Source organism: Scatophagus argus, chromosome 11 (assembly GCF_020382885.2).
Source record: "Scatophagus argus isolate fScaArg1 chromosome 11, fScaArg1.pri, whole genome shotgun sequence".
Classification (NCBI taxonomy): Eukaryota; Metazoa; Chordata; class Actinopteri; family Scatophagidae; genus Scatophagus; species Scatophagus argus.
The window spans coordinates 9034389-9058959 of NC_058503.1; the positions used below are offsets into that span (position 1 = coordinate 9034389).

The 24571-nt window shown below is 42.9% G+C and overlaps 3 protein-coding genes across 4 annotated transcripts; 1 reads left to right on the top strand and 2 right to left on the bottom strand.

Annotated features, from left to right (window-relative positions):
• The first annotated feature begins 457 nt into the window (after positions 1–457).
• On the top strand, positions 458–11113 carry me3 (malic enzyme 3, NADP(+)-dependent, mitochondrial). Its single transcript, XM_046404680.1, has 15 exons — positions 458–633; positions 1183–1394; positions 4185–4318; positions 5048–5197; positions 5808–5883; positions 5957–6118; positions 6360–6463; positions 6542–6651; positions 6883–6980; positions 7138–7251; positions 7339–7444; positions 7943–8085; positions 8705–8878; positions 9069–9167; positions 9998–11113. The coding sequence occupies exons 2-15, from the start codon at positions 1188–1190 to the stop codon at positions 10157–10159; spliced, it is 1839 nt and encodes a 612-aa protein (XP_046260636.1). The 5' UTR covers positions 458–633; positions 1183–1187; the 3' UTR covers positions 10160–11113.
• Positions 11114–13122: 2009 nt separating this feature from the next.
• On the bottom strand, positions 13123–18764 carry nxpe3 (neurexophilin and PC-esterase domain family, member 3). 2 transcript variants are annotated; one of them, XM_046403583.1, is made up of 6 exons: positions 18072–18764; positions 17146–17325; positions 16110–16891; positions 15400–15470; positions 15062–15283; positions 13123–14987 (listed from the first exon to the last, which is right to left on the bottom strand). In XM_046403583.1, the coding sequence occupies exons 2-6, from the start codon at positions 17236–17238 to the stop codon at positions 14431–14433; spliced, it is 1725 nt and encodes a 574-aa protein (XP_046259539.1). In that variant the 5' UTR covers positions 17239–17325; positions 18072–18764; the 3' UTR covers positions 13123–14430. The 2 variants fall into 2 exon arrangements, with proteins under 2 accessions (XP_046259539.1, XP_046259540.1); XM_046403584.1 differs by lacking the exon at positions 18072–18764 and adding an exon at positions 17816–18011.
• Positions 18765–18927: 163 nt separating this feature from the next.
• On the bottom strand, positions 18928–24527 carry cep97 (centrosomal protein 97). Its single transcript, XM_046403582.1, has 11 exons — positions 24358–24527; positions 23260–23402; positions 22984–23142; positions 22660–22761; positions 22435–22548; positions 22164–22330; positions 21892–22056; positions 21604–21785; positions 20865–21516; positions 20626–20701; positions 18928–19972 (listed from the first exon to the last, which is right to left on the bottom strand). Exons 1-11 carry the CDS (start codon positions 24392–24394, stop codon positions 19457–19459), a joined length of 2313 nt encoding a protein of 770 aa, XP_046259538.1. The 5' UTR covers positions 24395–24527; the 3' UTR covers positions 18928–19456.
• Between the last annotated feature and the right edge of the window lie 44 nt (positions 24528–24571).

Below are 24571 nucleotides of genomic sequence, written 5' to 3' on the forward strand. Positions count from 1 at the left end.
TTCTGTTTTCTTTATATAGAAGTGAAGGAATGTGATTCTGAGTATATACAAGCGGTTCTACGTTCATAATGGTTATTATGGCCATTGATTTTTTTTGCCCCCGGGGCTACTAAACAGGTTGAAGTTGGGCGTAACTGCGCTAACTGCAGAATCTGACGAAGTGGGGAAGCTGTTCTGACATGCCCAGCAGGGGGCGCCAGAGGGTATTCATATAATCAGCACTGTACGGAAACACTTTTTTATACAGTGGCGGAGGCCAAGGCAATGCAATTTAAACATGTACATTGATGATTCATCATCATAATAACACAATATAACGTATTTTTTTACTCTAAGAGATATGTTCAAAAGAACTGTGTTGCGTTTTGAGTTGCTGAAGATGGAGCCTGCTGAATCATACAGGGGGTTGGACTTCCTGTGAGCCAGACATACTGCTGTCTGATTGGTGGCTCCAGTGCGCGTGGAGGCCGACCAGCTGAGGAAGTAAAAGTGTCAATATTAGTGGATCCTGAATCAGCTGTTAGCTGTCTATCCTCCACAACATCCACTGATAACAGCCATCGTTAACAGGCTAAATTAGCGCCTCCCATGAATATTGAAGTCAGAGGCACAACAGATTCACATCGTTTTCAGGTAAGGCTAACTGAATATTTGCTTAGCGATCGCTAGCATTGGCAGCTGCACAGGTTCTCCCATAAAGAAAACACTAATTATCATAAAAGGAGCAGGCAGCTAACAATAGCTCGCTGAGCTGATGCAAACGCACACAGCAGAATTTTTTACATGAACACGCTAACAGATCGGCTGGGGGTTCAGCCTCCACCACTGAATCCTTTCTGAAGTACCACTGTAACGAACTGCATTTTTATTCAGTAAAATGAATGGCTGCTATGACCGCCGTATTGTCTGTCGCCGACAAAGCGACCCGTCTGTGTGAAGCTAATGGTTCAGATTCACTCTTCGCGCTTGAAGCAAGTTGTTTACAAGAGTGCAGAGCCGCCAAACTAGTATACTGTAACGACTATTCTTGGTATGTCTGGCGTTTCTAGGTCGTGCGTTCTTGTCTTTGACCTGGAAGGTGACTTGGGCCACAATCAGGGGTTGACCGAGACTCACTGTGTGTGTGTTGTGTTTTTGTTTTTTTGTTTTTGTTTTTGTTTTTTGCTCCCCGGTTATCTGCAGGCAGCATGAACTCCCTCCCAGGAAGAGCAGCATTGTCCCTGTGCAGGGCCGGTGGGATGAGGGTCTTCGCCGGTGCGCCGGGTCACCCTGCTGCCCGATTGGCGGCCTGTCTCCAGTCTGTGCGTGTCTGCCACTCCGGGGCGAACCAAAAGCGCAGCGTCAGCACCAAGAAGCGGGGCTACGACATCACCAGAAACCCGCACCTGAACAAGGTGAGCGCTCTCATGTCCCCGGTGCCCCGTTATATAAGACACTGGTTCAACAAAAGGTCCTCCTCAGGTGAGGCGAGGCTGTGAGCTTACCTTTAACGTACATGTGAGGACGTTATGTTGCACATGAACTCAGCACAGCAGAAGATAATTGCATTTTATTTACGTTTTATTATATGGACTGTAGCTAACAGTTATTTTAATTATTCTTTAATCAGCTGATCAAAATGCACATCGCAAATACCCAGTGAATCTTCAGTTGTGTTGTTTTGTCTGACCAAATGTCCAAAACCTAAAGATATTCCGTTTATTATTATGAAAGACCAAAAAAAAAATATATTTGAGCTCCGATAACAACAGCAAATTGTCAGTATTTTATGTTAATAGTTGATAACGATTAGTCAGTGATCATTCCTAATGAGTGAGGGACCTAAAGGCACTTAAACAGATATAATCTGTTATCACCACGAGTACAATAATTAATTTACTGTTAAACAAATATAACACTCAGCATCCCTGTTTATAAAATGTGTCTCGAAGCAAAGGCTTTCGTCAGTGGCATGTTTACATGACTGTGTCTACAGATAACATTCTGTCCCGCATATCATGTTGTATGGTGGTGGAACATGCATGAGCAGAGAGCGCCATGTTAGTAGCATGTGGCAGCACAGCAGTGCCCCATGAATGCTACAGCTCCTACCTTAGTGAGATGGCTGAGTGGTTAAACCCCCAGCTGTGGAGGTGCCCCCCTGCCTTTCATGTGTCTGTCCCACTCTGCCCCTGTGTCTTACAAATAAGAATCTATAAGATTCTTAATTATGATTTATTTCATATTGATTTCAGAGTGTGATATTAGCACCACATAAGCACAGAATAATGTCAGTGCTTCTGCAGTCTTAATGTGGAGTTCCTTGTAATTTTTTTGACTCAACAGTAGTTTTACTGCAGTTTGTTTTTCCAGTCTCATGGGAAACAGAAAATCATTTTTCCGCCTCGGTAGCTCTATGAGGACAGAAGAACAGACGCTGACACTTTAGCAGAGTTTATTGCTTTGATTTTGGTTGATAGGAGGTCGGTCACAGTTCCTTCCTCTGCTGATGCCCAGTCAGCAGTTACATGTTGACTCACAGGTCAGTTCAGTGGAAACAGCAAGTTAAGCCGTACTGAGCTGAAAAGAAATTGTCTTTTGATAAAAAGTAAAAGTTCATGCCTTAACTTTTATTCAACCTGACGCGAAGTTGTTCATTTTAAACTTAATGATTACAAAACCTTCACACTTTCCTGTGCAGTTAAAGTAACTGCTTGTTTGACCTTCTCTTCACATTCCCACACATTTTGTCACAATCATGCAGTGTTTGTTGTAATGTCGATTGAGACTGAGCAGCTCCACTGGATATTTGCAAAGTGTGTACTGAGGAAGACCACATTTCTGCACCTGTTTGCTAACCTCTTTCTTTGTGCTGTCTCGTTCCACTGGCCTCTCGAATGTCAAACGCAATCAGCTCATAACCATATAAATTAATCCTCTCCTCTTTGATGATGAAGATACCCTCCGATAAAGCTTTTACTGGAGTCATTTTAAAAGATTAATTTTACAGTCTGGATCTCTCACATCCACCTTTGGTTTTTCTCTCTTTGTCTACTTGTGTGCTGAGAGATAGCACGTAAGCTGGCTTAATCACCTTTGCTGGTTAGGAGTGTCACCTTAATTGGTTTACTTTAGTACCCCTTTACGTGCTCGCTTGCTCTTAACTCTGTTAATCTGTCACTTTCTCTTCGGCCACATTCACAGTTACGCCGACACTCTTGTCATCAGGATTTCCGTGCAAAAAGTTTTCCATCCACACTTGTGGTGTTTGACTGGTTTCTGAAAGGTTGCCCTGCACACTGACATTCTCTCTTCTTGGCTGGTGTTAATCCAGTGTGCTATTTAAGCCAACAGTGTATCTGCTTTTAATGACCTCCAGCAGGCAGGGTTATCTTTTGTTGTGCAGGCTGTTGTTTGTAGCTATCCAGTATGTAAGGCATAGCTATACACTACAGTGTTGTTCAACAGTTATTCAGCTGAGCATCAAAATACTCTGCAGTGGGAAAGCATGCAGTGTGTGTGTGTGTGGACCAACTGTAGATGTAATGATTGCAAGATGAGGGTGCTGTCAGCAACCCAAAAACCCACTATCACCTTTCACACTGGACTCCAACATGAATAATTTACTGATTTAGTAAATCCACAGAGCCACAGTTTATTTGCCATGTTAGTCAGTGTTTCCTCTGTCGTGCAAGAATTCAGAGGAAATGTCGAGAGCGATAAAGCAGCAGAGTAGGAAAGAGAAGTGGAGCTGTCAGGGGAGTGAGTGCAGGCTCCCCACACTATTGGACAGAATAAATAGATTAAACCTCACGCTCCCCTCCAATCACTCTGTGGGAAGCCTGCCAACACAGAGACAGAGGAGCAGCACTAACCAAAACCAGAAGACAGACGGGTGCAAGGCTGCTTACCAGAATAAAAGCTCAGCCTCATGTTGTTCACTGCTGTTACCAAAACAGTTGCAGCACACTTCACTGGTGCTTTATTTTGTCTTTCTTTACCAGTGATTGCATGCAAAAAGGGTCTCTAATTCACAGTGAATCAAAAAGACGACTGTGTTTGGCCTTGGGTATGAGTCATAAGTACAGTGATGACTAATACATGAGTCACTGTGGTCTGGAGTGAATATTTTGTTTGTGGACCTCACCCTTGTGGAAACTCGTTCAGGACTTGTGTTGTATAACTGCTCTTTTTCCATGCTGCAGGGAATGGCATTCACCCTGGAGGAGCGCTTACAACTGGGCATCCACGGCCTGCTGCCCCCCTGCTTCCTTTCTCAGGATGTGCAAGTGCTGCGTGTCATGAAGAGCTACGAAACACGCACCAATCCTCTGGACAAGTGAGGGGACGGGCTTACACATTTACGATAAAGCACACTGAAGTGCTGCAGTGAGAACGGTCCTTATCAATGCTGTCTCACTTGTTTGGCCACATCTTCTGTAGCAGGCTGGTGCGCCGTCAACTGTTGTTTTCGTCGTTCATCATGTGATTACTTTATCGAAGGCTTTTAAAGGTGCATCCAGTTGCCTAACAGCTGAGACACACCCCATACAGCCTCAGCTTCCGTGGCTCATTATTTTTTCTCCTCATGTTTCCTTTCTATATTTACTCTGTGAGCTGTCTAATGAAAACAAAATGCCCAAAAAGGGCTGGTAAAATCCTTGTATATGACATCTTTGTGAGGCTGTACATCAGCACAGTGGTGCTTTGAGATAAATGCTCACATTGGCATGCTAAGCTGTACACAGTGATGATGGTAACATGCTGATGTCTTGGTTCAAATGAAACATGAATGCCTTTTATTAAATTTGACACAAATTCATCAAATAGTTGTTAAGATATTACAGTCAAAGTGGTGGACCAGCCAACATTGTCATCTAGCCACACTGCTAGTAAAGCTAAACATGTTATTGGTCCTGACATGCAGCTTGGAATTGTTTTTAAGCATTTGGCACTGATGATAATCTGGCAGAGATGTTTATAGTATGGTCACAATGACACAGTGACTCAGAGGAGATGTTTCAGTTGGCTAAAACAGAGTTTTGACGTCTCTTTCTGTCTCTCTCAGGTACATCCTGCTGATGACGCTGCAGGACAGGAACGAGAAGTTGTTCTACCGTTTGCTGACCTCTGACATCGAGGAGTTCATGCCCATAGTGTACACTCCCACTGTCGGCCTGGCCTGTCAGCAGTATGGACTGGCCTTCAGGAGACCACGGTGAGATCACTCACTGCCGCCGCACAGCCGCCGCCACAGTCCACTATGATGTTAGCACTGTCACTGTTACTTCATTCTCACACGACTCTCTCACTTGAATGCTCTCTATGAAGGCCCTTTATCATGACATCAACACCCGACAGCCGCCGTCTCCCAGTCAAGAGCTCAGTTTCCTTTTATTTCACCTCAGCCAGTTAAACTTGTTTAGATTTAAAACTGTCTCGCTAACGATGATCGCAGTTGTTTAATCTGAGCTACATTCTGATTGCCACACCATGACAGAGAATAGACTGAATCACCTTTAAACATTTTATTATTTGCTAACTGACTTTAGAGTGTCAAGTTTTGATTTTTCTGTTATACTTTTGAATTAGTTTCAGTAATTGTTCATTTTAGTTTTAATCTCATATTCTGGTTTATTAAGGCCTCCTATAATCAGTGTGATGAACCATCTTTCTCAGGCAAGTTTCGAGTCTCTGGCTGATTTTTCTGATGGAGGTGACTGAGTGCGGCGAGTGAAAGCCGGTGGCGGGCAGGAAACTCATCTAAAAAGCTGAATCATCAAATCAGACAAACTGCTGCCTTTTAATTGAAACCTACTTGTTTACAGAGGACTCTTCATCACCATCCACGACAGAGGCCACATCGCCACCATGCTCAACTCCTGGCCTGAAGAAGACATAAAGGTACCCACTCCATGCACACATACATACACACACACACTCTTACAAACTTTGCTAATATGTGTCCTCCGTACAGGCCATTGTGGTGACGGACGGGGAGCGTATCCTCGGCCTGGGTGACCTGGGAAGCTATGGTATGGGCATTCCTGTGGGGAAGCTGGCGCTTTACACAGCCTGCGGTGGCGTTCGGCCTCAGCAGTGTCTCCCTGTGCTGCTGGATGTTGGCACTGACAACCAGGTGTGTATGATTGCAGAGCTGCAGGAGTAAGTTTTTATGAGCTGGTGCTGCATTTCTTATCAGCCTTTTATCAGCTGTTACCATATAAATATCAGCCAAGTTTATAGAACTACTGATGTGACTTTGAAATTATTTACCTATTCGCACGAATGATGAGGTTCAAAACCCGAAACAGAAACAGCAGAAAGTTGTCTCTTATTGACTGACTGAATGATGATGATTTTTTTTGTGTGTGGTGCAGACACTCCTCGATGACCCCCTGTACATCGGACTGAAGCACAAGAGAATCCGAGGAAAGGAATACGACGAGCTGGTCGACGAGTTCATGCAGGCAGTGACGGACAAGTGAGGAGAAACACGAATGCAATAAAAGAACGTGCAAGTGATCCTCTTGTCTGACTTTTCAGCTCTGCCCTCCTGCAGGTACGGGATGAACTGTCTGATACAGTTTGAGGATTTCGCTAACAGCAACGCCTTTCGCATCCTCAACAAGTACAGGAGTCGATACTGCACCTTCAACGATGACATCCAAGGTACTGAAACACTCGCATGACTCAGCCGGTGCCCTAACCGCAAGGGAAAAAATAAAAAGTATTAGTCTTTGTTTGAGGTTTTTACAACTGGTACACGTATGCAGTCAGTAAGACGAGTAAGCGTTCTAGACATCACTTCACCATGAAATGTGACTTGCAGTGCTACCATTTTAAAGCCGCTAGCTTCAGTGAATTATCCCGGTTCTCACACGTGTTTTCTTTTCCTCTCAGGCACGGCCTCAGTGGCTGTTGCCGGGATCTTGGCAGCTCTTAAGATCACCAAGAACAAACTCTTAGACCACACGTTTGTTTTCCAGGGGGCAGGCGAGGTGAGGAGATTTGCTCACTGCGATTTTACTCTTTTCTGAAATAAAAATAACTGTCCTTAATACGTACGAGGTGAGACTGCACCTCTGGTGTGATGACACAATTTAAAAGTAGCCGAGGAAGAAGAAATGACAGAGAGTTATCCTCTTTTGTCTTCAGGCTGCTCTGGGTATTGCTCACCTGCTTATAATGGCCATGGCTAAAGAGGGACTTACTAGAGAAGAAGCTGCCAAGAAAATCTGGATGGTGGACTCAAAAGGTCTCATTGTAAAGGTAACGAGTGTGTCCGTCACGGGCTCAGTCTCCTCGTATGTGACGGCATCATGTAAATTTTTGAAAAACATTTTTGCACAAATTTAGGGCAGAAGCCATCTTAACCACGAGAAGGAGGAGTTTGCTCATGAGCACCCGCACCTGAAGACCCTGGAGGAGGTGGTGCACACCATAAAACCCACTGCAATCATAGGTGAGTCTACCTGTCGGGTCAGGAGGAAAGTGGGTGGGTTTCCTGGAGACTTTGTAGGAATAAACATCCTGAAATATCCCTGAAAGAACATTACAGTTTTTAATGTTTTAAAAGCCCTTTATAACCCACATTGTTTGTTTCATCCATCTCTGATACAGTAATCCCTGATCAGTTGTGGAAAAACAAAGAAACCTATTAAAGGTGATGCTTTTTGCTTCCAGCTTCTCTCGGCAAATCAACTAATTCAATCAGTTTCTTTAATCTAATGTCTCAGACACTACTGTGATAACATGATGAGTGAACGCCCTCTAAGATTAAGCAAGAAATAATTAGAATGTAATTACAAGTAGAAACTGATCCATAGTTGCTTGGTCAAAAACAACAATTTCGATTTAATTTGGTCCCTTCGTTCCAAATCTTGCAAATGGCACCACTGTTCACTTTGCCTCGTTGAAAAACCGATGGATTCTCCCTCTGCTCTGTTTCCTGGACGCGAAGGTGTGGCAGCTATTGCAGGAGCATTTACTGAGAAGATTATCAAAGACATGGCATCCTTCAATGAGAGGCCAGTCATCTTTGCCCTGAGCAATCCTACCAGCAAGGCGGAGTGCACGGCAGAGCAGTGCTACAAGCTCACAGAGGTAATGATCAGCCTCACTGTATACAACACCTGTAACCTGCGGTGCATACAGGGACAGGTGCTGTATTTAGGATGTGTCGGGTCTGAGGTGCACTCTCGAGTTACAGATGTTCTCTCGTGTGTATGTCCGAGACCTAACAATACAGCTAAACACATATCGAACCGAATACAATTTTTTTTCATGTTTTTGAAAATCTGCATTGCTTTTATGCATTTATTGATACATTGCTGTCTTTTTATGGCACATTACCGCCCCAAACTGTTCTGTTCATGTGGAATTCATCAGCGGGTTTTTGGGGTTTTTTTTCACATCAGCACATCAGGAAACTTTGCACAAGACATTTTGAGGCTGGATAAGAGTTTCCCAGAAACATTAAATGTAGAAACTAATCTGGTCTTTTTAACATGACCATAAAACAATCAGAACATGTGAAAACATCCCAGTTGCTCCACTGCCCCCTAGTGGTAAGAAATTTAAAACAAACAAACCAAATCAGACAAACAAATCAGAACCTGCCCTGTCTGACATGACTCACATTGTGCATTGTAACTTTTTTAAAAACGATCACGTAAATTGTCTCACATCTCATATCCTCCTCCCCCTCCTCCTCTGTTGTCAGGGCCGGGGCATCTTTGCTAGTGGAAGTCCATTTGACAAGGTGGTGATGGCTGACGGACGTACCTTCTACCCTGGCCAAGGGAACAATGCCTACGTCTTCCCTGGAGTTGCTTTGGGTGTTATAGCCTGTGGAGTGCGCCACATATCTGACGATGTCTTTCTCACCACAGCAGAGGTATTTATTGTCTGCAGTTACCACATATTACTGACACATTGATGTGTATTTGTGAGGATATGGCTTCAGAAACTGACACCTACGCACTTACTGTTACTATATTAAGGTGTGCTTCATTGCTGCTTTCCCTTTATGTCTCAGTCTGTACTGCACTTTAATTCTGTATTAAACCAGTGCTATTGTTCCTCAGGCGATATCTGACATGGTAACAGAGGAGCATCTGGCTGAGGGAAGACTGTATCCTCCCCTCAGCACCATCAGAGAGGTATCCTTCAAAATTGCAGTGAAGGTGGGTGATCTTTCCATGCAGCTTTCCCTTGTTCCTCTTTCCATTGAATACGTGAACTCAGTGATACATTCCAGATATTATGGGACCATATTGTTGTGTGATAATTTGCATCTGGAGGTAAAAACCTGATGAACTAAATCCTATTAACTGTGTCTCCTAAAGTGTCTTTTTTGTACAAACTGATGTCTCCAGTTTCACCTGCTGCTTGAAACTGTTAACATTTTGATTTTCTTAAATGTTTTTCAGCTAGAATTAGTTTTTTTTTTTTTGTTTGTTTGGTTTTTTTTTGAAGGTGATCTTCTTGTGGTTTTTGGGGTAACCTTTGTGACTGGAAGTGTTGGTCCAAACAAGTTTGTTTTTTCTCCTTACATTAAAATATTGTTAAGAGATCCTATTAATTGAATTAATTACATTTTGCCTTAATGTCCAAAGGGAAAATGAAGATATTTTAAATCAGACTTTGTTAAAGCTCCTGATAACTTCATTTTCTCAAAGTAACATTAAATATTCAAGGCCAAATTGTTTGTTTCATCGTAAATATTTAATGTTAATTATTATTTTTTTCAGGACTGTAGTTTGACCAGATTTGATTGGCAAATGTTGCTAAATCTAAATCCTGATTGGAGCACAGATATAATTAAGAGCCAAAATGAGACTTTAAATCAGTGACAGGAGCACTGAGAGGAAAAGATATTGGGAAATCTCCAATGTGAAATGAAGAAAAACTGTTTTTAGGGCATCAAGCTGTGACGCCTGCATTGGTATTGATCTGTGAGCTGACTGTGTGTGACCAGATATTCATTCTTCCTTCTGTTTCCATTTTCTTCCAGATTGTCAACTATGCATACAAACACAACGTCGCTTCTGTGTACCCTGAGCCTAAAGACAAGGAGGCGTTCGTGCTGTCTCACATCTACAGTCCTGATTACGACTCCTTCACTCTGGACACATACAGCTGGCCAGAGGAGGCCATGAAGGTGCAGGACGTGTGATGCTGGTCATGTCTCTCTCTCCAAACTTAATATGCTGCGGTGGCATCACGTACAGAAACGTTGCCAATGATTCTCTCCGTTGAGCTTTTGTTGTTTTTTTTTTTCGTTCATTTCTTTTTTCCTTTATAAATGTTAGTAAGTCTCCCTTTCAGATGGACGGTGGTCGTCATGTGTTTCTATTTTGGTGCTGTATTAAGTATCAGTTTTATTAGTGAATGTTTTATCAGTTCTCTGCACTTAATTGAGTAAAATATTTTATAGCCACAGAACAGCATCATATCAGATACCCCAAGCACGACCTTTAAACTTTACAATTTAAACAACACTCCTTTCGCCAGATTTCCCAGCTGAGACGTTGTAACATTCAGAGCTCTCGGTGACTCCGAATCTGTTTCAGAGCTGGTGCACTAAAAACAAAGCAGTGGCTCACAGTAACGCACAATTCTTCCTCTTGTCTCGACACAAATGAACAGAAGACTCATTCTGAAACTGAAAAAAAAAATAGAAAAACACTTTCTGTGCCTCTTTCTGCATAGCCTCAGGACATCACTTCTCTGTGTTGTGAGTTAAAACCTCTGTATGTGTCAGGCACATCTGGCTCATCCCTGCAGCTGCTTCTGTATATTTTACACTCCTGTCAATCTGCACACGCACAGGACTGAACAGACTCCAGACTAAGCCCCGAATCTTTGTTTCTGTTTCCCTGTGAGAACCAGTTATTCTTGATGGGAGGATTCAGAGTCACCATCGGGATGATTTTGTATCCTCGGTGTGTGTTGTCCTCTAGTTTGTACAGAACTCTGCCTGTTGTTGTATTTTTGCCAAAGTTACTGATGGACTGTATCCTTTACTTTTAGAGAACACGAGAAGCCTGTAAGCTTTAGTACTGAGAGATTTGCTTGAAGTTTTCAAAGGGAACATGAAACTTTTTGAATAAAATTGTTGATAAAATGAGCCATTTGTGACATCTCTCTGAAGTTCTTTTACATCATTTTGCATCGTCTCATTTGATCATTTCAAAGCCAAGCCATGGGTGAGCAGTGGTGTATGCATGGGATCTTATTGCAGCAGAAACAGAGTTACCGATGTTTATGTTAGTTTAGTTCCATGATGGCTCTTGGGAAAAAGCTGTTTTTCAGCCCAGACATCCAGCCTTTTATGGCAGCAGTGAGAACAGATGATGGGAGGGGCGGGTTTGATCTCCGTTGATTCTGTTGGCTCTGCTGAGGCAGTGTGTGCTGACGATGTCATCTGGTGTGGGCAGGGGAAGTCCAATGATCTTCTGAGATGTTTTAATGCCTCTCAGAGGAGCAGTTTGCATACCGTGCTGTAACACAGCACAGCAGTTGAAAAGAAAGCCTTAAGCAGCTCTGCAGACAGGTTGGTCTTCCTCAGCGTGCTCAGGAACCTGTAACATGGGATCCTCACCACTTCCTCTCCTTTAATGTGTAAGAGAGAGTGGCCCTCCCTGTGAATACATTTTCAGCTGGTGATGCACTAATATCTTTTACATCATGCAAGGATTCATTTCAGTAATATCTTTGTGTCATTTGCTAAATGCTTAATGGCATTTTCACAAATTTTAACACTATTGAGCAAGTAGGTCACTGAACTGCCACCGTGCAACAAACATAAAGCCAAAATCACACTTGTAGACCAGCTGCTCTGTCATCTACTAAACATTTTTGGCCAAATTCTATTTCTAGACTTTCACAGAATGTATTGTCTCCTTCTGGAGTGAAGAGTGAAGAGGTGTTCATACCAATACATCAGTGTAAACAGTAATCTGTTACATGTAAAGGTCATGTATTTATAATATAGGTCAAACTTCACAAGTATTTAAAAGGGTCACAATATAAATCTGAAGTTTGATGAAATTATGGGACAGAAGAAAATGAAAGGCTAAATTCTACTGCAAAATTTGTAGTCATATTTTGGACATCTTTGCCTTTTTGTGAAACAAGCCACATAGAAAGTCTTTAACCTTCCAACACATGATGAGAACGCTGACACTAAACACAAGAGATGCCAATGAGACGCTGCTTTCCTGTGAGACAAAAATATTTGTAAGCACTTTAAATATTTAATCCTACAATGTACTGCAGGTTATAAGTTTATCATATGTTTTAACTCTTCATCTAGAAAGTTACAAGTAACTGTGGGTGTCAAATAAATACGATATTTTCCTCTGAAATGCAGCTAAGAAGTTTGACATTGCATAAAAAAACACTAAGTTAAAGTACAAGTCCCTCAAAACTGTTCTGCAGTACAGTACTTCACTAAATGTATGTAGTTGGGTTGCACCGCTGGTCTTCTGTAATAATCTAATCTGTCCTTAGGAGACCAGCAACAATTTTTAAAATCCCCTGAAATCTTTTGCATTTGCAACACGAAACAGACAAACATCTATCACCGACTCAGCAACATCAAACCAGATATGAGATGTGGCTGAGGGCTGCAGCCGCTCAGTCTGAGCTGCAGCAGCTCCTCTAAAGACCTCGACGGCTGCGTGTGAGTAAAGCTGCCGTCCTTCAGACTCGCAGGTGACATCATACTTTCATTTTTTATTTTCCCTTTCCTCTGTTCAAACTACAAAGTAGGGACAATGTGAACAAAAACGTCCCAGTGATTTTCTATATTTATTCCTACAATCACTCATTACCTCACGAACAATTAAATCAGCAGAGGTGCGTTAATATTCAAAGCAAGATAAAAAGATGAATCTGTTGCATCCATTTGTGTGCCAGCGTCTGGGCTTATTCAGGCCAGTCCAGTCTGACTAATCAGATAAGAGCTGTTGCACTCCTTTGCATTAGGGTCATGTTTCACTCTGTCTGGAAACCTCTCTTCAGTGGGTAGGAGATGAGCTTGAGGCCTGTGACTGCGTGACGTCTGGGTGTTTTTTTATTTTCTCCAATGAATTTAACTCACAGCACGCAGGACTGATCAGTGACTCGAGATGCTGCAGTTGTTACAGTTTAGTTTATTGAACTGTACTGAAGGCTTTGAGATCAGAAAAAGGCATGATAAGAAAATGCATCACCACCCTGATTAAATACTGACAAGTATCATAGTCATATAATACTATATAGATATATCGCCCAGTTTACTCTCAAACCTCGTTTTACTGCTTGAATAATTTGCAGTTTGAGTGAGCAAATGACAATGGCTTCCAAATACAGTCACGCTGCTTATTATAGTCAGAAAAGCACACATTTGACAACAGGCAAATACTGGCTAACATGACAGCAGCTCTGCTTATATGTTACAGTAAGTCTCGTAGTAGTCAGCCTCTGGTCATTGTCAGGGACAAAAAGGATTAGACAGAAAGACAGAAAGGCACATTTTCTCTTTGTATCACACTGACCTGAAACTTCAACCTCACTGTCTTCCCATCATGAACATATGAGTGTGAACAGAATATTGGATCATCTAAAATTAACCCTCAAACAACCATACAAATATATATGTTATATATATATATATTTATATATATATATAAATATATCCCCAATTAATACTGAACATATAAAATAATTTTTGTGATACAAAAATGCTGCTGTTTATAAATGTCTGCAAAGCTGTATGCTATCCAGCATATGAAGCAGTGCTATGTGAATTTGTCTGTTGTAATATTTTAGAGTGATGTTTGTAAAGTGTGCTGTGAACACCTAAAATAACATTTAAAACCATAAACTAAACAGGACACACCTAATAGATTTGAAGAACAATGTAACGTAAGAACAATGTAGGTGGTGGTTGTGTGTGGCCACAGAAAACCAAAGAAAGCTGTATTTCATTTGTCATTCTGCGGTCGACAGCTTGTGACAAACCTCACAGGATAAAAACACATTTTTAACACTGAACAGACAGAAACAGGAACTCACTGAGCTTTCAGCTTTGGCAAAACCACCAAAGAAATAAATATACACACACAATTACCTTAAATGAAAATACTGCTTATACACAAAACACTTTGGTAACAAAAACAGATGGACCGTTACAATCACTGAGCCAAAATCTTTGGCATTTTCAGAATAAAAATTTCTTCCTGGGATTCAGAAGTAAACATAACAAGCAGGTAAACATGGATAACTACTGAAGGACTGGCTAATCTCCCAGTAAAGAGAGAACTTATGGTATGCATGTATAAGGTATGCAGCTTTGGAGAGTGCTGGCCTGTTGGGAACTGAGGAGCTGGTTGACGCATTCACGCAGTAAACTTCTCCGTTTCCTTTAATAACAGCAGCTGCACTGTGGTTCTACTCCCATTAGCTCTTTTTCTTCTCCGGGCAAACGTAAGACAAAAACATGTCTATCATGTTCTTGATGATGGCCGGAGGTGGATGGAGGGCGTGAGAAGAGTGATGCGCTAAAGTCATTTCCCAGGCATCCACCAGCAGAACATTCAGCCCCTTGAACATGGACCTGAGCACCTCATCGAGCTGCAGGGAGAACCAGTCGCTGTTGTACAGGCTCACCTCCTGGTCCAGGGCTTGGAGGTTGGCCGAGCGGATCACAACGGTTGTCCCCGGCGCTCGGTCCAGCAGCCGCACCAGCGCTCGCCTAATGTGACGAAGCCGCCGTATGTAGACGTCCACAGGAAAGGTGCTGAAGTGGGCCCAAATGCTGAGGGCCACAACAGTGTTGGGACCCCCAGAGAGGCCGTCCAGCTCATTTGAAATGTACCTCAACTCACTGGCCATGACAGTGGAGAAGCGGATGGGAGGACCATGGCAGCGGTACTTCAAGAGAATATTATGGGTGCTGTCCACCGCCATGAAAGGGCCCACGTTTTTAGGACTGTGCAGGTTGAACTCCTTTAAATCTGAGGAAGGCAGAATAAATGGAAGTTATAGCTGGCAACATGCAGAGTGATTGTGAGACCGAAGGAACACTCACCTGGTACAAAAGCAATGAGGTGCTCGAACCACTGCCTGATGGTAGAGTCTCCGTACATGTAGATCACCTTGTTCTTCAAACACTGAGTGACGGCAGATGATTCATTAAACTGGCGCACTTTAATGCCGCTTAATGGCCTCCACAAGTCCTCGTAGTAATACCCGGATGTTGCTAGATTAATAGGTTGTGGTTTTATACTGCTGCTTTCTACCCCTGTTTTATCTGAAAGAAAGTGATGAATGATACAGACAAAATTAATTAAATGTATTAAATCAAAGCATGAATGTACTGCGGCATGCTGTACAAAGTACAAATGCTATTTTGCAGGTATACTGCACCTTTCCTGGGAGGCAGGACATTGATTCTGTCCGGACCGGAAGCATGTATGCGAACCTTTATGTTTACACCACTAAGGCAAAAGAAACAGAAATGATCAGGCCAAGTCTGATGATGTTGTGTTGCTGTTAACAAATCCCATGAAAAAAAGACTAAAATTAAACCACTAGCCTCTAAATACATTACAGCTCAAGCCCAGACTGAAGACAAATATCTTTCAAAATAGCCAGGAAATGTGGTGCATTCAGGTACCCTCAGTATGAGCTGTAATAACTTTGGTGATCCTGTGACTTTAATTTGTCCAACACTATTCACCTGTGAAACTAAACACACTGCCATCAGCCTCAGCTGTTCTTTGGCTTTGGTGTGATAAGCAAATATTAGTATGCTTACATGCTGGCCCTGGTAAACATAACCTGTAAAATGTTATCACTGTAAGAAAATTAGCGTGCTGATGTTAGCATTTAGCTCAAACGACCGTACAGCCTTTTGTTTACAAAAAGTCAGTAATGGTAATGTCCTAAAACAGCTATCAAATGTTACTCTAACAGGAGCAAATAATGCATTCATTAGTGACTGTGGAAAGGTAGTGCTCATGAGTATTTACAATGCCAGTCTACTGCTGGTTTTGATATACAGGATAATATTTGAATTAGCCTTTAATAATATGTCACATGAGAAGACATCTCACTCATCCTATAATAGCACAAACCTCTGGAAGAGCAATGCTTCTCTGTTGGTGATGAGGTGTTTCAGATAGCCTCCTTTGGCATGGTTGATCCTGGTGTCGCAGCTGAGCACCTTGGGCTTGTAGCAGTACCAGGGTTCCCCTGTGTAAGGGTCTGTGTAGTTACACAGGGGCTGCTGATCAGGGGGCAGGCACATGTTGCACACTGTGGTCTCAGACAGGAAGCCCAGGCGAAACAGACTCTTGAAAAACACTCGATCGGGCCGTTCCTCCCTCAGCCGACGCAGCACAGCAACGGCCTCACTTGAGTGTACCAGCGTAATCTCAACCTGTGCGGACCCAACCCAGAGGAGCGGGAACAGAGCAGAATAAAATCCATTCCTGTGGTCCAGCACCTTACCTGCTACGCCTGCTCCAAGCTGCGGGGAGTGCAGCCTGGCCAAAAGGAAATCCCCGCCGTAGTGCTTGGGACGACCCTGGAAGTCATGCATTTGGACGAGGGCCTCCAGCTGGTCGCCCACATGCCACTCCCTTCCTCCCTTAGTGGGAAGAATGGTGAACAGACTGTGTACGGGGTCGCTCGTCTGACGCAGGGAAGTTTGGGTAGAGCGATGCGGAGGCTCAGGCCAGATGATAGAGTCCAACAGGTAGCGCTCTTCCAGTTCATCTTCAAGGGAGGGCTTCTGGCCCAGATGGGCACAGAAGGTGTGGTTGTGATGAAAAGCTGGCAGATTCGCTGGGATTAAGGATGACTGGATCCTGCTCTGGAGCTGGTAGAGGGCTGAAATAGTGTGGCAGTTCCAGTGCTGAAGAGAAAGGGAGGCAAGTAAAGAGGTGCTGCAAGATGGGACCACATATATAACACGACAGACTGAAATGCATAAAGGGCATACGACTATTGCATGTTTAACCCAACTTTCTCAAGTTTAGACACATAACAGAGGCAGTGTCACCACTATGAAAAATACACATAGCCGCTAGCTGTTAAAAGGTAAAAAAGAAACTGTAACTGAGAAAAGGTATCACTTAAGACCTACATGTAACCCACTTCTCTCCTCACCTCCACAGTGTGGATGTTGTGCAGCAGGAAGATGAGGCCAGACAGGGCTAAGACAAGGAAGATGAGGGCACATTTGGAGAGATTTCGGCACATGGTGACCTCCTTCCGTCTCCCATGATCAGGCTTTGTTCCCCTCTGTGCTATCACCACGATGATGATGGCATCATTTCATCTTTGGCCCTTGAGGCAGACAAATGGCCGCTGTTAACGTGAACAATGCACAAACGGAAAACTCTGGCTTGTTCTGTCTGTGCATGTAAAGACAAAAGATGAAATCACGGCTGTCACAGAAAAAGGCAGGTATTCATCTGAGCGTTTCATTTATTTGTCTCTAAAATATACCTGTAGTATCACAATGTTTTCTGACGCTCTACATCTAGGTCATTCAACATTACAAAGGTTGATTTATCATTAATTATCAGTTCAAGTGTCTTATGGATGCTCTTGACCAGCTATAAACTACACGTTTACTGATGGGGTTTCTGATACATTATGACAACCTGCACTCAGCTATAATAACAGCAACAATCAGCTGATGCAGTATCATAACTTATCAGTGTATGTGTTAAGTAAAGTGAAGTACACATTGATGCATCTGTAATAATACACACCTCATCACACACACACACACACACACATAAACACACAGAAACATAAACATGCGTCTTACGGCTCCTTCCTATAAGAGTTACTTTCAAAAATGGCAGCTATGAGTGTAAACATAACACGCGGATCTTCCGATAGCAACGGGCAGACTTAACGGTCGTTTCCGTCGTACGAACGGCTGCAATGACGCTATAGTCAACAACAAAGAAGCGGATGGGTGGAGACATTTCCATCATTATTATTTTTTACAAACGTAGCACGTAAGCTAACGTTAACAGCGGCAGTGCAGGTGTATTCGCGATACGCGCTCCCTTACTTACTCATAACGACGACGGATTAGCGGGATGTCAGGCCGTTAAACCGCCGGATGAGGGTGAGGAGTCTGCCGGCCTGCCGGTGCTAAGAGCTACGGCAGCAGCTGGGGGCCGCATTTCAGGGACTGTCATGGACAGGAGACAAATCCCTCCCTGTAATCATGATGGGACAGACATGGGAGCAGGGTGGGGGGTGGGTTTCTTTGTGGATGGGTCTTTTTGCGTCCTCTGGTGGTCAGTAATTTAAAACCTAAACTAAATAAGGAAGCGACTCAAAGTAACATACGAGAGCCCTTTAAGGCTGAGGAGAATCCATACAAAAGAATTTTAAACATTATATATGTCTAATGTTTGAGTTTGTGAGTTATGACCAACAAAAACAAATTATTTTACTGTGTACTGTTGTGAGTTTGTTTTGGCTCACATTTGGAAAGTACAACCCCCTCCGGCTGTTATTATGCTGTAGTGACCTGGCAACAGCAAACGAATATTCATTTTAACACCGTGCCTTCCAAAATGTTTCCCCCGGTTATGACTTGTGGTGATTCTACTGTGCTGAAATAAAATCATCACCCATTAATAAATCCCTCTGGTGACAAAAAAAATACATCTTTTGAGCAATATACCTTGTTTACATTAGACTCGTCAAAGATGAAAAGTACAGGTGTAATAAATATCCTGAATGACTGCCAGCACTGCATACTCTCATTCTTCTCATTCACAGACTGAAAACAGAAAACCGAGATATAATAAGGTTATAATGAAACTGTAAGTTGCAACCATGGCTCTTAAAAAGTTCCAATATTTGAATCCATATAACAATAACTGGGAAATAATTGCAGATTTATTTACATTTTCAAACAAGACGATGCTACAACATTTTCAGGTGATGTGATCTAAAGCTGGTAGAAACATTTCAGCTATTGAGATGGGAAAGACATGTAAACTGGTAGTATATATCTGTGACTACAAATGTGCTACATTTAACATGTCAACTCCAAATGTGAATAATTGTAGTTTATCCTATGTGTTTAGTGGGTATTGTCTTACACCATGTCTGGTCTTCAGTAGAGGCAGCAACCTACTCACTGTATTGTCATCATAAAATAATCACTTTAAAGTTGCTACTACCTCATACATCACAGCCATTGCTTTTACACAGAGTGGAAAGTATCCGTTAAATGACCGAACAGATGCAAATACCGAAGTATAAAAAAACTTGAGTTACATTCACAGTAAGGTATTGTTTTTAAGCCTGTCTTGGAGGTCATAAATGCATTTGTCAGACATGCCCTAAGTCTCTAGAGGGAGCAATGCATCTCAATCCCACAATCAGTGCCAATTTATATACACTCCACAGTTCTGTACAGGTGTCTACTAGGTGTGGACTCTCAGAGGTCAGGAGTGGTTTCCTCTGTTCTTTGCACACATTGGTTGTCTGCTGCCTTCTGTGGGTCGGAGTTGGACTGTGCTGTTTTACTGGGTGATGGTGGTGAGGAGGGCTGTGGTGTTTCTGTTCTATCACTGATCACCTCCTCAGCTTCCTCCTCCCTCTGCTGTACAGAGGAGAGGTACTGCTCCAGCAGGCTGCTGTCTGTGCTGTCCACGCCATCGCTACCAGCAACAAAGCCGCTACAAACAGGGCTCAGTGCTCGCACCGTCTTCAGAGAGTCTGCGGTCCCGCTGCTCAGAAAGCTGTCCTCCTGCGCTGCCTGCTGGTCAATTGTCGACTGGAAGCCGGAGTCTGGGAAGGAGACGTCTGTGCTGGATGGGTTTGTCGTGCTCGATGCAGCAGGCGGGGCAGGCTCACGTAACCCGGGAGATGAGATCTGAGCAGGGGTGACATCCTGAGGAATGCAGGCCAGCTGCTGGTCCACGGACTGCTTCCACTGCTGCATAGACTGGAGCTACAAGGCGAATGCAGGAAAAGTGTCAAACTAATGAAGCAGCCACACAGATTACAGCAAAGCTGATCACAGAACATCTAAGACATTTTTAGCCATTCTAGCAGCGTTTGGGTATGAGTGTCGGTCTGTTTGGCTGGCGGCCATCTTAACACTTGGTCCAAGTGTGCCATGTAAAATTTGAATATGTACAGAATCATGGGCCCCAGCGGATGAATTCTAATGACTTTTGTGATCCTCTGACTTGCAACATGGGGTTGACACGTCTTTAGTATTGGATGGATTATCATGAAGTTTAGTTCAGACATTTGAGTCCCCCATCAGGATGAATTGTAATAAATTATGATCCTTTCACTTTCACTCTAACTTTCAGAGCAATTTTTCAATATGTCTAATACTTTGGTTTATGACCAAGTACCTGCAAAACTAACAACAATTTAATCTGTCAGAGCTGCTGAGTTCAGTACTAATTAGCAAATGCTGGCATGCTATCATGTTGAAGTAAGATGGTCAGCATGGTAAAAAATAAACCCACCGAGCATCAGCATGTTCAGCATGATCACTGTGGACATACTGTGCTAAATTAGCATTTAGCTAAGTAAAGCTACTGAGCTGTGTTCAGTGTGAGGTAATTGAAGTAATGATTAATCACTGACCTGTTTCCATAGAAACTTTACAGCTTCCTCTTGAACCAGCCTTTGCAACCTCTCTTCTTCATATTGTTGCTGCACCCTGCACACAAATTACATTTTTTCCTATTAGTACTTTCAGCTTTTGTAACTACTGGCAAATATATATTTATAGAAACACAACCATATGTGGTATTTGTCAAAGTACAACCATTCTCATTGTATATATAAAATGTAAAACAAACAAAGCTGTATTAGTCAGTTACCTGTTGATTTTTTCAGACAAGAAGAGGATGTGTTCTTGCATCCTGCGCAGGCGGATTTCACTACGCACCTCTCTGGCCATGGGGTGACAACACCGAGTGTGCTGTCCCCTCCACCATGACTGTATTTTAACTGCTGCCTTGTCTGCTTCCATTGAACTTGGTTTACTAACACATGTACCAACTTCATCCTGCTTGGGAGCTTCTTTCATCTCTGCTTTCACAAAATCAGAGGATGTTTCTGGATCACTTTGTGGTGTGCTAACTCTGACGTCCAGTGATCCAGCTGTTTTGGCTGCACCAGAAATAACTTCTTCTTCAAGGCCCCTGTCTTGCTTATCCCCAGGGGGAAAATGATACGTCCTATTTGTGTTGTGCTTTCTGGGCAGTGCTGGCCGCTTCAGAGCCAGGGAGTCGGGTTCAAATGTTTCTGTCTCATCCTCGCTGTCAGAATGGGTCAGTTGTGGTTCCAGATCAGATACGAAGGGGAGAAAGGTGGACTCGGAGGAAAGCATGCTGCCATTGAGTTTGTCCTCATCTGTCTGCACGTCCTCCAAATAGATGTGCTCCTCTCTGTGCCTTGGGCTGCGAACCACCGGCAGTGATGGCTGGGAAGAATCACAGCTCACCCAGGTGTTAAACTGCATGACTGGCTCTGTACAAACGTCAAGAGAACAAACTGTGAAAATTATAATGACGTCCACCGGAACAGCCCAATAGAGTGACGAAGCAGTTGTCTTACCCGTCTCCCGGATGGATGGAGCAGCTGCTGTTGCAGGTGAGCTGACTTTCTTTGTGTCTCTGGCTCCCCCCTGTGGGACTGCATGTGAAGGACTGCTGTGGGTCTCCACATTCAGCTGAGTTGGACGAGGAGGGCTGAAACAGCCTCCTCTGGTCTCCTCTAACAGCTGTCTTTGGTGAAACCTGAAAGACAAAAATGTCAGTTCAAACATGAGGTCATTCAAGCAAATATTTTCCACAGGAAAAGTCAGTACTGGATGATAATGAGAATTGTAAGCGAGATATGTACCTCTGCTTACTGAGGATCTTCTCCAGTTTGGCATCTTCTGCTGTCTCCAAGGCTGGTGATGACGTCAGAGGGCAAACAGTGGCCAGATATTGGACCAGCTGAACGTGCTGGCCTGGTCGATATGAACGCCCTTTTCCCTGACTGTAGAGCCACTCTGCTTTGAGGCTGTAATCGTGACAGTTATACACCATAAATTAGATATTTAAACATTTACATAATACTCCTACCTTAATCTTAATTACAAACATGTAAGAGGATAGGAATGTACATACCCTTCTTTCTGTGACACTACATAGCCATCTAGGACCTTTAGGCTCAGACACCAACTCATGATATATGGTCGATAATCAAAACCAGGCAACGACGGGGTCGCCATAACACAAGGGTTGTTCATAATGGACAGCTGCTCCAAACTGTGAAGAGGAGCCAGGTATGACACCTAGGAAATAATCAGGAGCAAGTCAGTTAATAATAATAATTAGCCTACATATGACGGACATGGTTATTGGTGCTGCTGTACCAAGTGAGGGAAAATGTCATTACTTCATTAAGATCCCTTATCTCATTTTCTGCCAGGGAAAGGATGGATAAATGGGCAGGCAGATGAGCAGGAACAGTACGAAGTGTTGTAATGCTGTTTCCATGGAGTAAAAGTGTCTGCAAAATCAATTAAAGAAATCAATCAAAGGTACATAAAAGAAAACTGACACTGTGACCACACATCGTTATACAGTTTTTATTTCTCTTGTCAGAGACTCCAGCTCTCACCTTTAATGCCACCAGTTTAGTCAAATCACCAATGGTAGATATGTTATTGTCCGACAGATCCAGGTGTTGAAGAGAAACACAGTTGCTGAGTTGCTCAATGACCTGCACAAAGGAGTGTACAGCAGGTTAAACACATGGCATATTCACATACAGACTGAAACTAGAAGCTTCAGCTATGCAATAACAACCACAATTCCAAAGAGTTGAGACTCTCTGTAAAACTGTTTATTTATGCTTTACACAGTGTACCAGCTTTTTCAGAATTGGGGCTGTAAATAAATGACATATGATTTATTTGTATGTGACAATAGCTCTTTACCCCACCTTAATGTTGTTTCCAGACAGATTGAGCCACTCCAGATGTGGAAGATCTCGTAGCCCCTCGATGTATCCAATACTGTTATTGGGAAGATTGAGGACTCTCAACTCTGTTAGCCGAGACACACCCATCATTCTCACCAGACGGTTACTGGCTACAGAAAGCTAAAGAGAAAAAGGTGAAAACTTATCAAGAGGCATTAGAAAGCAAAATCACTCAGTCACTATGAGTCTGTTAATAACGGGTAAAAACTGAGCAAAGGGTTTGAAAGGTTTGATTACTTGCTGAAGGCCTGGACTCCGTTCCAAATGGTCCAGTTTCATTATGTGGTTACCATCCAAGATGAGAGTATGAGTGTCCTCGGAGCAGGTGAAACTAGGATCCAGCTTTTGCATACCCTGGGCTGAAAAATCCACCACAGGTCCTTGTGGGAGTAAAGACAGTAGCGACTGAGCAGACTGGAAAACCACAACAACTGTCTTTTTGCTCATCACCATAGCTACATAATACACAGGATCTTAAAGCAGTTAAACATACCAACAGTGACACCCTCAGTAAAACTGGGGCAGACACACCACCAGTTTTACAGTGATGGACGTTATCTTGATTTATGCTGCTTGAAAATTCAAATTCTTCAAATTCTAAACTGTGGTCAGAGAGCCTGAATAAATTAGGGCATTTACCAGACTAGTGATGCTACTGAGTTGCATCATCGAAACAGATCAAGTGTAATACTAAATCGCCAGAGTATAGTCCTTTAACCCTGCACCTGTGTCCCGTTTTGTACTGTAACCAGAGTTACTTCTGTTTAATCACATCTAAATAGCTTATCTGCCAAGTAACAAATTATATATGTTAACGTTGGTCATTTTAAACAACAGAATCTTTCACTAGCTTTGTTCGCTTGTTTTGCATACTGGCAAAACTGTTTACATCACACGTAGGTTAGCTGCTACCGCTGATATAATGACATCCGAGGGCAAGCAAGCTGACTATAACATGATGACTAACAAGAGAAGAAACGAATAAACATACTGCCAAATTAATCGCTTCTTTCGCCACGATTTGCATCTTACAGTCAACACAGACAACTTGCGGAACATCAGCGACGCACAAAATAAGTTGATTTGATATCTAAGGTTCGTTAAACATTATTCCAAGATCATTTCTTAGGCTGGCGCCAGAATATTGGCACATGATGCATTAGTCTGCATCCTAACACACTTCACGTTAGTAACATTAGCTAACGGCAGTACTTTGGGGTGATGCATGCTAGCAAACGTTAGCTAGTAACTAATAAATATACTAGCGGCGGCTACCATTTATTAAAAATGAACCACCACTGTCTGTCTGACCAGAACAACCATCTATCCACTTACCAGCATTTGTATCAAACTGTAAATCTGATACACCCATCCCGTGGCCTCACACAACACCTAACGTTAGCTAACAACTCTATTAGCGGTAGACTGTATCGTTAGTGTGAAATACTAGTAGCGTCTGACTTCGGACTGCCGCCTGTCAAACGGCTCAAAGGGAGTTCTGGGAAGTGTAGTTTTTACACGCCGTGTCGCTTACGGCGCAGTGGCGTCC